We start from the raw sequence: 12,179 nt of genomic DNA on the forward strand, positions 1-12,179 counted from the left end.
CCTCATTCCCATGTCTTTAGTGCCCCCAGTGCCTCCTTCCCATGTCCTTAGTTCCCCTTCCTGTCTTTAGTGCCCCCAGTGCCTCCTTCCCATGTCATTAGTGCCCCTTCCTGTTTTTAGTACCCCCAGTGCCTCCTTCCCATGTCCTTAGTGCCCTTTCCTGTCTTTAGTGCCCCCAGTGCCTCTTTCCCATGTCCTTAATGCCCCTTCCTGTCTTTAGTGCCCCCAGTGCCTCCTTCCCATGTCCTTAGTGCCTCCGTCCCATGTCTTTAGTGCCTCCTTCCCATGTCCGTAGTGCCCCTTCCTGACTTTAGCGCCCCCAGTGCCTCCTTCCCATATCTTTAGTGCCCCTAGTTCCTCCTTCCCATGTCCTTAGTGCCCCTTCCTGTCTTTAGTGCCCCCAGTGCCTCCTTCCTATGTCCCTCTCACTGCCTTCCACACTTTGTCCCACCCTCTACCCCTGAAGCCAGCCTGCCTGCCTGTCTACCTACCTCTCTCCCTCCCTCCCTGGCCAAAGCCAGCCTGCCTGTCTACCTCTCTCCCTCCCTCCCTCCCTCCCTCCCTGTCGCGCAAAAAAAAAAAAAAAGTCTCCCTCTTTCTTTTCCCCGGGTCGGCTGCTATCTTACCGCCCTGCTGCTGCTACGGCTGAAGCTGACAGGAAGTCTTCTTTCCGACGTCAATTCTGACGTCGGAGAGGACGTTCTGGGCCAGCCAGGCAGCGATTGGCTGGCCCAGAACGTCCTCTCCGATGTCATAATTGGTGTTGGAAAGAAGACTTCCTGTCAGCTTTAGCAGCAGCAGCAGGGCGGTAAGATAGCAGCCAACCCAGGGAAAGGAAGGAGGGAGGCTTTTTTTTGCGCGCAACAGGTAAGGACAGGGTCTGAAAACGGGACCTATGGTCACCTTAATCTTGCTGGCCCTGTGTGGACCGGCAGAAATTTCCTGCGGACCGGCGGTTGAAGAACAGTGGTTTAGATCACCTCTTTGTATTCTTCAAGGAATACGACAAACGTATTACAGTGTCCAAAGCCTCCATCGCTCGAAGGGTCCAAGAGGACATTCTTTACGCTTACTTGATGGCAGGGAAGCGGTTGGCAGAAGAACTTCATGACCATCCAGAGCAATGGCAGCTACTTGGACATAGTCCAGAGGTTTTTTCCTTGGAGGAGTTTTGTCATGCGACTACTTGGTCTTCCAAGAATACTTTATCTCAGTATTACCGGTTGGATGTGGGGGCACATGCGGAGGCAGCGTTTAGTGCTTCGGTTATTGCGGAGGCGGTGTTTGCTTCCCACGATGATTGAGGATTGCTTTGCTACATCCCATTGTTCTCTGGATTTATCTGCTGCTGTTGTTAAGGAAGGAAAAATGTTCTTACCTGTTAATTTTCTTTCCTTTAGACGCAGCAGATGTATCCAGAGCCCCACCCTTTCTGGATATTGACTTTCGGTTTTTTCTTTTGCAACTTTCGAAGTCTGATATTATTGATAGTTGTATTCTGTATTATTACCTTTTGAAATTTGTTATGGGAAAGAAGTTTTTTACATGCTAAGCATATTGATGGTTACGGATGCTTGGGCAAGGAGCAATACTGAAGATACAGGAGGTGTGCCAGCCAATAGGACCAACTATTAATCAGTTTCTCTATCTCCACCTGCTGGTAGATGTGTGCTATCCCATTGGTCTCTGGATTCATCTGCTACGTCTAAAGCAGGGGTGTCCAACCTGCGGCCCCATGAAGTATTTTGTGCGGCCCCAGTCGAGGGCGATGCAGTGTTTTCCTCTGCTGCCCCTGGGTGTTTACCGTCTTTCTGGCTCCCTTCTCTTGTCTTGCTGCAGCGTTTGTGCGGCCCCAGAAACATTTTTTTTCGGCCAGTGCGGCCCAGAGAAGCCAAAATGTTGGACACCCCTGGTCTAAAGGAAAGGAAATTAACAGGTAAGAACATAATTTTTCCTTTCTGGTCCTGCTAAGGAAAATTTTAATATTTGTTCATAATGTAAAAGTTTTGAATATCTTTTTCTAATTGATGTGGGCTTTATATATACATTTTTTGATTGCTTTGATCTGAACTTTGATTTTTGTCTAAGCTTTCAGGGTTATTCTCTTTGGTTTGTAAAACATTTAGAAATGTGTCATATATAAATTGTGTATAACTAGGGATTTATACTCCAGCTCTAAAATGTATTTTGGTTTTTGAACAAACTTAAGTCATCTGAACACCTATCCACAGGCACAGCATGGTAAAAGTGGGAAATTCCAGGCTATTACAGAAGGATAGAGTGTGAGGGAGACCTGTGCGACAGAGTTGAGTGCAAAGGTTTTGAATTCTTGATGTCAAACTGAGCAATGTTACAGGGGTGATAACTGAGAATTGGGTGCCATTCAGTAGAGGCTATTCATGATCAAACTGCTGAATTTAGTAATGTTGTAGGTCCTACACTAGCCCCAATGTTTGGGTATTGTATTTTTTCATCTAAAAGTGATATTAAAATGAGAATATCTATGGAATATCACATGTCCATCTTAATCATCTTTTGCAGACTTGCAACACCTGCAGACAGAAAACCTGAAAGCAATGGAAACAATAGACCTCCTCATGAATAATGCAATTTCTACTACTATGAGAGGGAGGTATAATGACCAGGACAAACCACCTTTTTGGTAAGGAAACTAGATTATTACATAGCCTTGTGTTGGAGTGAAATAAGACATATTAGGGTTATTGATAGTCTGTGGTTGATCAGTTCTTCGAGGGCAAGCAGGCATAATTGGCCATATTCTATAAAAGGCATCCTAATTGCAACTGCCTAGCAACGTCTAAGTTCAGGATCTGGGCTGAACATAATTTTTTTAAATTGGCTTATTCGGCATGGCAATTGACTACACTGGTTTTCAGCCAATCAAAAATAAATAAAAATTAAGCAATTTAAGAGTTCAGCACCAAATACTTAGGAAGCCTAGCGACGCTTAAATGGAGTTGCCAACCAATGTTTAGGTACACCTAATAATACCTATATTAAAAAGTACTTTGAATGAAACAAAAAACTGACTTCAGTAGAAGGTCTATAAAATGTGATCAATTAAATATATAAAATGCTCAGAGACATGAAACTCTGAAGGGAAGGCTACTAAACCTCCATAAAAAAGAATTCACCTTCCAGTCATTGCAACTTCATAAATCATAAACTTTAAGACTCTGAGAACAATTTATAAAATTAAGAGTTCTTATAATTCTTCAAACGTATTGAGAGTGATATCTTCTTGTTAAAGAAGAGAAGATATAAATACATTACATAAATAATGGTGATTGTGATAAGCTCAGACCCAACTCAAGTGAAAGAACATGGAGCTAGTTGTACAAAAGACCATCACCGCTTATCACTGTCTCATTCCACCACATAAACCATTCTCTTTAAAGACTAAAAGAAAAAGACTATACTTATCTTAAGCGTCCCACAACTGCTCCGGTCTGGTAAACTAAAGAAAATAAATCATATTGCTGTCTTAAACTTCCCTTGACCCCCCCCCCCCCCCCAACTCGAGTTTCATGGGTTGGAGTTTCTTCAGGAAGGGACACTGTTAGCGGGACTCCCACCCGCACTAACTGACAGCAAAGGGAAAGTCTCTGCACAACTTAACCCAATGTTCTTCAGCTGCTGGTCTGCAGACTGGTGCCGGTCCACAAAATAATTATTTATTTCCACCGGTCCATAGGTGTCAAAAGGCTGAAGAGCACTGATCTAGAAGATATTCTGCCTCATTCAGATGTTCATATTACTATAATACCAAACAGCGTTACATCATCTGTTTACTAGGCCTCCTGCTCAGTGACCCTGTGCAAGGCAACAAAGGACACATAAATCACAGCTTCAATCTCAGTACAAACAGATCTTCTTTTTGACTCCTTTCTAGAGAACATTGCCTGCTACCTCCTAATCTTCCCATTAGAAGCAGAATAATGTACTTCCTTAGCATAGCAGCAGATGAATCCAGAGACAAGTGGGATAGCTCACATCGACCAGCAGGTGGAGATAGAGAAACTGATTAACAGGTGGTCTTATAGACTGGTATTCCTCCTGTCCATTCAGTTTGCTCGATCTCCCAGCAGGGGTTTGGAGCTCTCACTCTAGCTCCTGGATTCTGGCTGTGCAGGAATAAATTTCTGGGACTTTTATATTCTTCTGTTGAGACTAGTTCTCTTCAGTTAAGTAAGGGGTGTCTGGCTGAGCGGTGCCAGCTTTGGGAGTTACACCTGGGCCCTCCCAGGTCCCTTCTCCACCCTCCCCTCCATTGGATTGAGGGATTTCATTTGGCTCTGTGTTCTTTCTTTTTTCCAGTTTAAAAAAAAAAAAACAGGGTCAGAGCCTTTCTGTGCTGTGTTGTGCCTCCGGGTCAGCGTTCAGCCTGTAACTGCCAGCTATAACCTTTTTTCGGTTGAATGTGTGCTTGTGTTAGGTGAGTTGGATTTTGAGTTTGGCGTGCGATTTGGGCCGTTTCGAGGGGTTAGTTCGGGAGTTCTGCGTCGGTGGTTTTTGGCGGGATTCTCCGTTTAAAAAAAAAAAAAAAAAAGTCCCCATGGCTGCAGAAACAGTGAAGCGGTGTTTGTGCTTTGGGAAGCGCAGGACACCGTTGGGTCTGTGCTCTGCAGGATGTGCAGACGCGCAGGCAGAGGATTTGTTTTCGCAGCTGGGTGAGGGGGAGTTTTCCAGCGCTGAAGAGGCGCACTCGAGCTCCTCTTCCCGCGCGGTCGCGTCGGCCATGTTGCCGACCACGCGGCCGCCTGAAGCGAGTGCGGCGGCTCCCGATGCATCGGGTGCGCTGGGGGAGGCCGCGTTTTTGCCCCAAGGGACAGGCAAGGCTGGACCGGCAGAAGGTGGGCTCGGCTCATTTTCGCCAGAGTTTATTATGATGTTGCACAGGGCTTTTGTGTTACAGAGCTCTCAACCTCCTCAGGCAGTGAATTTGGGGCTGCCTTTGTTGCCTACTCTGTCTGCTTCTCCTATTATTCCTGATTCGGCGGGGCCTGCTTCCTTTACTAAGGTGGCTTCTCCGGTGCAGGCTCAGGCGGCTAAGCGGCACAGGCTTGCATCGGCGGATGAGGGGGTGGCTATCCCTGTCTCCCCCGTATCTCTGACCCTTCCTGAGGAGTTGGAGGACGGTGAGGTCCCGGATTTAGACGCGGAGGAGCTGTCGGTTAGGGACGGGGATGATCCTTCCGCGCTCCGTCTGTTTCACAGGGAGGAACTTTCCTTGTTAATTTCTAAGGCTTTACAAGGTTTGAACATCTCGCAGGAGGATCCGCCAGTGTCAGGGTCCGCGAACCCCCTTATGGCGGGAACTCGCAAGCCGGCAATATCCTTTCCGGTGCATGAGGCTATGCAGGAGCTTATCACGACACAATGGGACACGCCAGAGGCAAGTCTGCGGGTGTCGAAAGCCATGCGACAGTTGTATCCTATTGCTCCTGCGGAACTAGAAAAGTTTAAATTGCCTAGAGTGGCCGCGTTGGTAGCCGCGGTCACCAAAAAGACTACCCTGCCGGTGGAAGGGGGTGCTGCGCTGAAGGATGTTCAGGATAGGAAGATTGAGTCGTCGCTTAAAATGTCCTTTGAGGTAGTGGCAGTCACCTTGCAAGCGGTGGTTTGCAGTTCATATGCTGCGCTTGCTTGTTTGCAATGGTCGCAACTCATGGCGGATAACATGATGGAGTCCGGGGGTTCTGTTCCCGCGGAGATGGCTGATCTGGAATCTGGTCTGGCATATGTAGCAGATGCCTTGTATGATATTATTCGTGCTTCTGCCAAGCAAATGGCATTTTCTGTGGTTTCTCGCAGGTATTTGTGGCTTCGTAATTGGGCGGCGGATGCAGCGTCCAAGCTTCGTCTCGTGAAACTCCCTTTTAAAGGATGGTTGTTATTTGGGGAAGACTTGGATAAGTTGGTGAAGGATTTTGGTGATACCAAAACGCAACGCTTGCCAGAGGATAGGTCTAGACCCCCCTCTGAAGACCTCGGTTGCGAGACCGCGCTTCCTGGATGTTAAGAGATATAGGCCTGGTAAGCCTTCCTTCCAGCTTGCTTACGGTTCGTTCTCTGCTGCGAGACCTAGATTTCCTCAAAAGAGTTCCTTTCGTGCAGCGAAGCCCCTGGCAGGTCAGCCAGCCTGTGCTCCAGCAAATCGCACTCCCCAATGACGGGGTCTCGGCTCCCTCCGCCATTCCTTTAGGGGGGCGGCTGTCTGCCTTTCTGGCGGAGTGGGCCAAGATCACATCAGATCAGTGGGTTTTGGACATTATTCAAGACGGTTACAAGTTAGAATTCGCCTCTCCCGTCACCGATTCTTTCTTGGTGTCCCCGTGCAATGGGGCGGCCAAGGGAGACTCGGTCCGCCTGACTCTTCAGGTTCTTCTGGATCTGGGAGCGGTGGTGCCGGTACCCCCGGACGAGGTGGATCTCGGCAGGTATTCCATTTACTTCATTGTGCCCAAAAAAGGGGGGTCATTCAGGCCTGTGCTGGATCTCAAAAGGGTCAACAAATTTCTCAGGGTTCGCCATTTCCGTATGGAGACAGTTCGCTCGGTCATTGCGGCGGTAAAACCAGGGGAGTTCCTCACGTCCCTTGATCTCAAGGAGGCATACCTCCATATTCCGATCTGGCCTCCGCATCAGTGGTTTCTTCGGTTTGCGATCCTGGGCCGGCATTATCAATTTCGGGCGATGCCCTTTGGTCTTGCTACGGCTCCCCGCACCTTTTCAAAGGTGATGGTGGTAGTGGCAGCTTTTCTGCGCAAAGAGGGAATTCGTGTGCACCCTTACTTGGACGACTGGTTGATTTGCGCCTCTTCCAGGCGGGAGAGTTTGGCGGTGACTCAGAGAGTGATCTCTCTCCTCCAGTCATTGGAGCATCTGGGATTCTGCCACTACCATTAGGTATTTTGTGAAGACACAAGGGGCTGAGCCAGCCTGAAAGGCAAGACTTTGTATTGAAAATGTTGAGATCCAAGATACTTTCTGTGATCAGATACGATGAATATGTAAGTGTAGGCCTTTTTGAGATTTACAGAGAAAAGCCAATCGCCTTTTTCCAGTAGAGGTAGAAGGGTTCCCAAAGAAACCATGCAAAGCTTCTCCTTCAACAAGTATTTGTTCAGACCTCAGAGGTCTAGAATTGGCCTAAGGCCTCTGATCTTTTTCTGTATCAGGAAATACTTTGAAAAGAACCCTTGGTCCCTCTCCTGCAGAGGATTCTACTGCATTTAATTGGAGAAGGACCGAGAGCTCTTGGTGAAGGAGGATCTTCTGGAGGAAGTTAAAAGGAGACTCTTGGTAGGTGATGTTTAGGTTTTTTAACGACCCAAAACACCCAGTGATCTGTTATAAGATCTGTTGATGGAAGGAAAAATTATGTTCTTACCTGTTAATTTTTTTTCCTTTAGAAGCAGCAGATGAATCCAGAGACAAGTGGGATAGCTCACATCGACCAGCAGGTGGAGATAGAGAAACTGATTAACAGGTGGTCTTATAGACTGGTATTCCTCATGTCCATTCAGTTATGCTCCTTGCCCAAGCATCCCAAGATATGAGAATGAGCAATCAAAAACTTCTTTCCAGTATCGAATTGCAACAAGTAAACTAAAGAACAGAACTACCAACCATAACCCAACTGAGCAACGCCACACAAAACACAGACAGATCGTTCCCAGAAAGGGTGAGGCTCTGGATTCATCTGCTGCTTCTAAAGGAAAGAAAATTAACAGGTAAGAACATAATTTTTCCTTCCTTAGCATAGCAGCAGATGAATCCAGAGACAAGTGGGATGTAGCAAAGCAAAACTCAAACTGGGTGGGAAGCTAATGCCGCCTCCGCAATAACCGAAGCGCCAAAACTAGCCTCCGCACGGGCCGCCACATCCAATCGGTAATGTTTGGAAAAGGTGTTCCCAGATGATCAAGTAGCCGCATGGCAAATCTCCTCCAAAGAAAGACCTCCGGACTCCGCCCAAGACGTAGCCAACACTCGAGTCGAATGAGCATGGAGCTGCTCCGGTAACTGCTTCCCCGCTAGCAAATAAGCCAAAGCAATCGTCTCCTTGACCCAACGAGCAATGGAAGCCTTAGACGCAGCCATACCCTTGTTCTTGCCCGCGAACAGGTGATCCGACCGACGAAAGTCGTTAGTCACCCCCAAATAATGCAGCACCATCCGGCATACATCCAGGAAGCGCAATGAAGAGAAGCGTTCCCCCCAATCCTCCCGCATAAACGCCGGGAGGAATAAACACTGGTTCACATGAAAGGAAGAAACCACCTTAGGCAGAAAGGACAGCACCGTCCGAACAGACACCCCAGCATCCGAAATGCGCAAAAACGGATCCCTGCAGGACAGAGCCTGTAATTCCGACACCCGCCTGGCCGAAGCCATAGCCACCAAAAACACCGTTTTTAACGTGACATCATTCAGAGTAGCCGCAGACAAAGGCTCAAAAGGTGCCGCTCGCAATCCCCCAAGGACCAGTTTAAGACTCCATGCAGGACAGGTACGTTTGACAGGAGGCCGGATACGATGAACCCCTTTGAGGAAACGAACCACGTCGGGTTGCGACGCGAGCGTAGAACGAAAGACCCGGCCCCTGTAACAAGCAATGGCCGCCACCTGAACCTTCAGGGAATTATAGGCCAATCCTTTCGCTACGCCCTCCTGCAGAAAGGACAGAATAGCCGACAGAGACGCCTGGAAGGGAGAAATACCCTGCCCCCCCCCACACCAAGACTCAAAAACTCTCCAGACCCTAGCATAGGAGGCAGAGGTAGAAATCTTTTTAGCCTGAAGGAGAGTGGAAATAACCTGCTCCGAATAGCCCCGATGTCTCAGCCGCGACTGTTCAAGAGCCAGGCCGTAAGACCAAAGTGGGACGGATCCTCCATGTCGATGGGACCCTGAGTCAGTAAGTCCAGAGTCACCGGGAACGTCAGCCGATCGCCCGCTGACAACAGTATCAGGTCCGCGTACCACGGCCGCAGCCGCGTACCACATTGGGGTTTCACATATTTCCCCACTTAGATGACTGGTTGATCAAGGCTTCATCATCACAAACAGTTCAGTATGCCATCAGTTCAACAATTTGTCTCCTGGAGCTGTTGAGGTTTACTATCAAGTACCAAAAATCACATATACTGTATATACTCGAATATAAGTCGAGACCCCCATTTTTCCCCCTAAAAGGAAGAAAAAAAAATAATAATATATATATAAATAAATAAATAAATAATGGTTGACTCGAATATAAGACGGGGGCTTAGTATTCAAGTGCCCTGCCAGGCTCTGCACCCAGCTTGCCCCCCCTCCCTCTACCCTGCCAGGCTCTGCACCCAGCTCCCTCTCACTTCCTGCCAGGCTCTGCACCCAGCCCCCTATCATTTCCTGACAGGCTCGGCACTCAGCCCCCCTCACTCCTTGCCAGGTTCTGCACCCAGTCCCCTTTCTTCCATGCCAGGCTCTGTACCCTGTCCACCCTCCCTCACTGACCTGTACCATCTCCCTTCCTCCCAATGCCTTGGAGGCCTCCACTGCTTGTCCCCCTCCCTTCCCCCTGCCCTGCCAGGATCTGTACCCAGCTTGCCCTCTTCCTTCTCCCCCCTTGCCAGGCTCTGCACCCAGCTCCCTGCCAGGCTCTGCACCTAGCCCCCTTTCGTTTCCTGCCAGGCTCTGCACCTAGCCCCCTCATTTCCTGCCAGGCTCGTCATTCAGCCCCTCACTCCTTGCCAGGCTCTGCACCCAGACCCCTTCCCTCCAGCCAGACTCTGTACCCTGTCCACCCTCCCACCCTCACGGTCCTGTACCATCTCCCTCCTTCCCGATGCCTTGGAGGCCTCCACTGGGTCTGCTGCAGGATTCAGTGGTCCAGGGTATGAGGGATCCCCCCGTCTCCCGTCCCAGCCAAATCCAACCCCATACTCCCTCCCCTCCACTCCTCACTGGCCTTGCAGAAGGAATCCCTTCTGCCTCCTGTGCCTTCTGAAATTGGACATCCACACCTCCCCACGTACCTTTTGAGAATTTGCAGCAGCCAATCAGCCAGCGGCCTTGAATAGAGCAGGAAGATTGCTCCATGCACTGACTGGCTACGAGGGACCCGAAAGGAACGCGGGAGAGGTGGAATCGGCCATTGGCCTCGAACGGAGCAGGAGGGCAGGAAGCTTGCTCCTGCTACATGTGACCCAAAAGGTACGGGAGTGAGGTGTGGATGTCCAGTTTCAGCAGCACAGGCGGCAGAAGGGATTCCTCTTGTCCTGCCCACTGCGAGGCTGCTGAGGAGTCGGGGGGGGGAGGGGGGTTTGAATTTGGCCGGGAGACAGGTCTTGTGGCAGGCCCTATGGAGGCCTTTAATAGGTCTGGGAGGAGGGGCGGGTAGGCGATGGCACGAATATAAGCCGAGACCCTTATTTTGGGGCCTTTTTTGGGCCTAAAAATCTCAGTTTATATTCAAGAATACAGTATATGGTACATCCTTCTCAGATACTGGAGTTCATAGTGGCTCTCCTGAATACTACTTGGAGTTGAATTTTTCTACTGAAGCACAGAGTGGACAATCTCATTCACCTGTGTTAGTCTCCTTCCTTTGATGCACTTCTGCACATCAGATGTTACGCCTTCTTGGTTACATGGCATCCACAATACATGTCACTCCATTGGCATGTCTTCACTTCAGAGTTCCACAATGGATCCTTTCGATTCAGTGGTCTCAATACACGGGACATCTGTGTACTACAATCCAAGTCATCCAAGTTGAACCATCACAACTCTCTCCAATAATGGATGATTCCTTACAATTTTGTTTGAGGTCTTCTCTTCCAGCTCCCCTCCCCTTCCCGTCTTACCACGAGCAAACCCTCGATATCAATTGTCTTGAACTGCGAGCAATAGGCAACACTCTCAAAACATTCCAGGACTGTCTCCTCCAACAGGTAGTATTTGTCAGTACAAACAATCAAGTTGCCATATTCTACCTAAACAAGGAGGCACATTATCTCATCCCCCCCCTTTTCATGGAAGCAATAGAGATTTTGAATTGGGCAACTGCTCATTACATGACATACTTCTCAAAGCACTTGTTGGGAAAGCAGAATGTCTTGACAGAGAAATTGAGTGGGGGTAAATGGACAATACTCGGACTGGAAAACGTCACGAGTGGAGTGCTGCAGGGTTCGGTGCTTGGACCTGTGCTCTTCAACATATTTATAAACGACCTGGAAATTGGAAAGACGAGCGAAGTGATTAAATTTGTGGACGATATGAAGTTATTCAGAGTAGTGAAGACGCAGAAGGATTGCGAAGACCTGCAATGTGACATAAACATAGAAACATAGAAACATAGAAAAATGACGGCAGAAAAGGGCCAAAGCCCATCAAGTCTGCCCACTCCAGTGACCCTTCCCCCAACCTCCTGCCCTTACCTCATCAGAGATCCCACATGAATATCCCATTTATTTTTGAAATCTGCCACGCTGTTGGCCTCAATCACCTGCCGTGGGAGTTCATTCCAATGATCGACCACCCTCTCAGTGAAGAAATACTTTCTGGAGTCCCCATGAAATTTCCCTCCCCTGATTTTCAGCGGATGCCCTCTGGTGGACGAAGGTCCCATAAGATGAAAGATATCCTCTTCCACCTCGATACGACCCGTGATATATTTAAATGTCTCAATCATGTCTCCTCTCTCTCTTCGTTCTTCAAGTGAGTACAGCTGCAATTTATTCAGCCTTACTTCATACGGAAGATCCTTGAGCCCCGAGACCATCCTGGTGGCCATCCGCTGAACTGACTCAACTCTCAGCACATCTTTCTGGTAATGTGGTCTCCAGAATTGAACACAATATTCCAAATGAGGTCTCACCATGGACCTGTACAGTGGCATTATGACCTCTGGCATCCTGCTGATAAAACCTCTACGGATACAACCCATCATTTGCCTTGCCTTGGAGGAAGCCTTTTCCACTTGATTGGCAGTTTTCATGTCATCACTAATGATTACTCCTAAATCCCGTTCTTCCGTGGTCCTAACTAAGGTCTCACCATTTAACGTGTAAGTCCTGCACAGATTTCTTTTACCCAGGTGCATCACTTTGCATTTTTTAGCATTGAAGTTGAGCTGCCAAGTCGATGACCATTGTTCTAATAGT

The 12,179-nt window shown here is 48.5% G+C and overlaps 1 protein-coding gene across 4 annotated transcripts in view; it reads left to right on the forward strand.

Annotated features, from left to right (window-relative positions):
* Positions 1-12,179, forward strand: part of LOC117364739 — a 296,082-nt gene that overhangs the window by 200,075 nt on the left and 83,828 nt on the right. For all 4 annotated transcript variants that reach the window (XM_033954287.1, XM_033954286.1, XM_033954285.1 and 1 more), the window contains one exon: positions 2,542-2,662. In XM_033954287.1, coding sequence (XP_033810178.1) covers positions 2,542-2,662 — 121 coding nt within the window. The remainder of the gene's footprint in view (positions 1-2,541; positions 2,663-12,179) is intronic.

Source organism: Geotrypetes seraphini, chromosome 8 (genome assembly GCF_902459505.1).
Source record: "Geotrypetes seraphini chromosome 8, aGeoSer1.1, whole genome shotgun sequence".
Taxonomy (NCBI): Eukaryota; Metazoa; Chordata; class Amphibia; order Gymnophiona; family Dermophiidae; genus Geotrypetes; species Geotrypetes seraphini.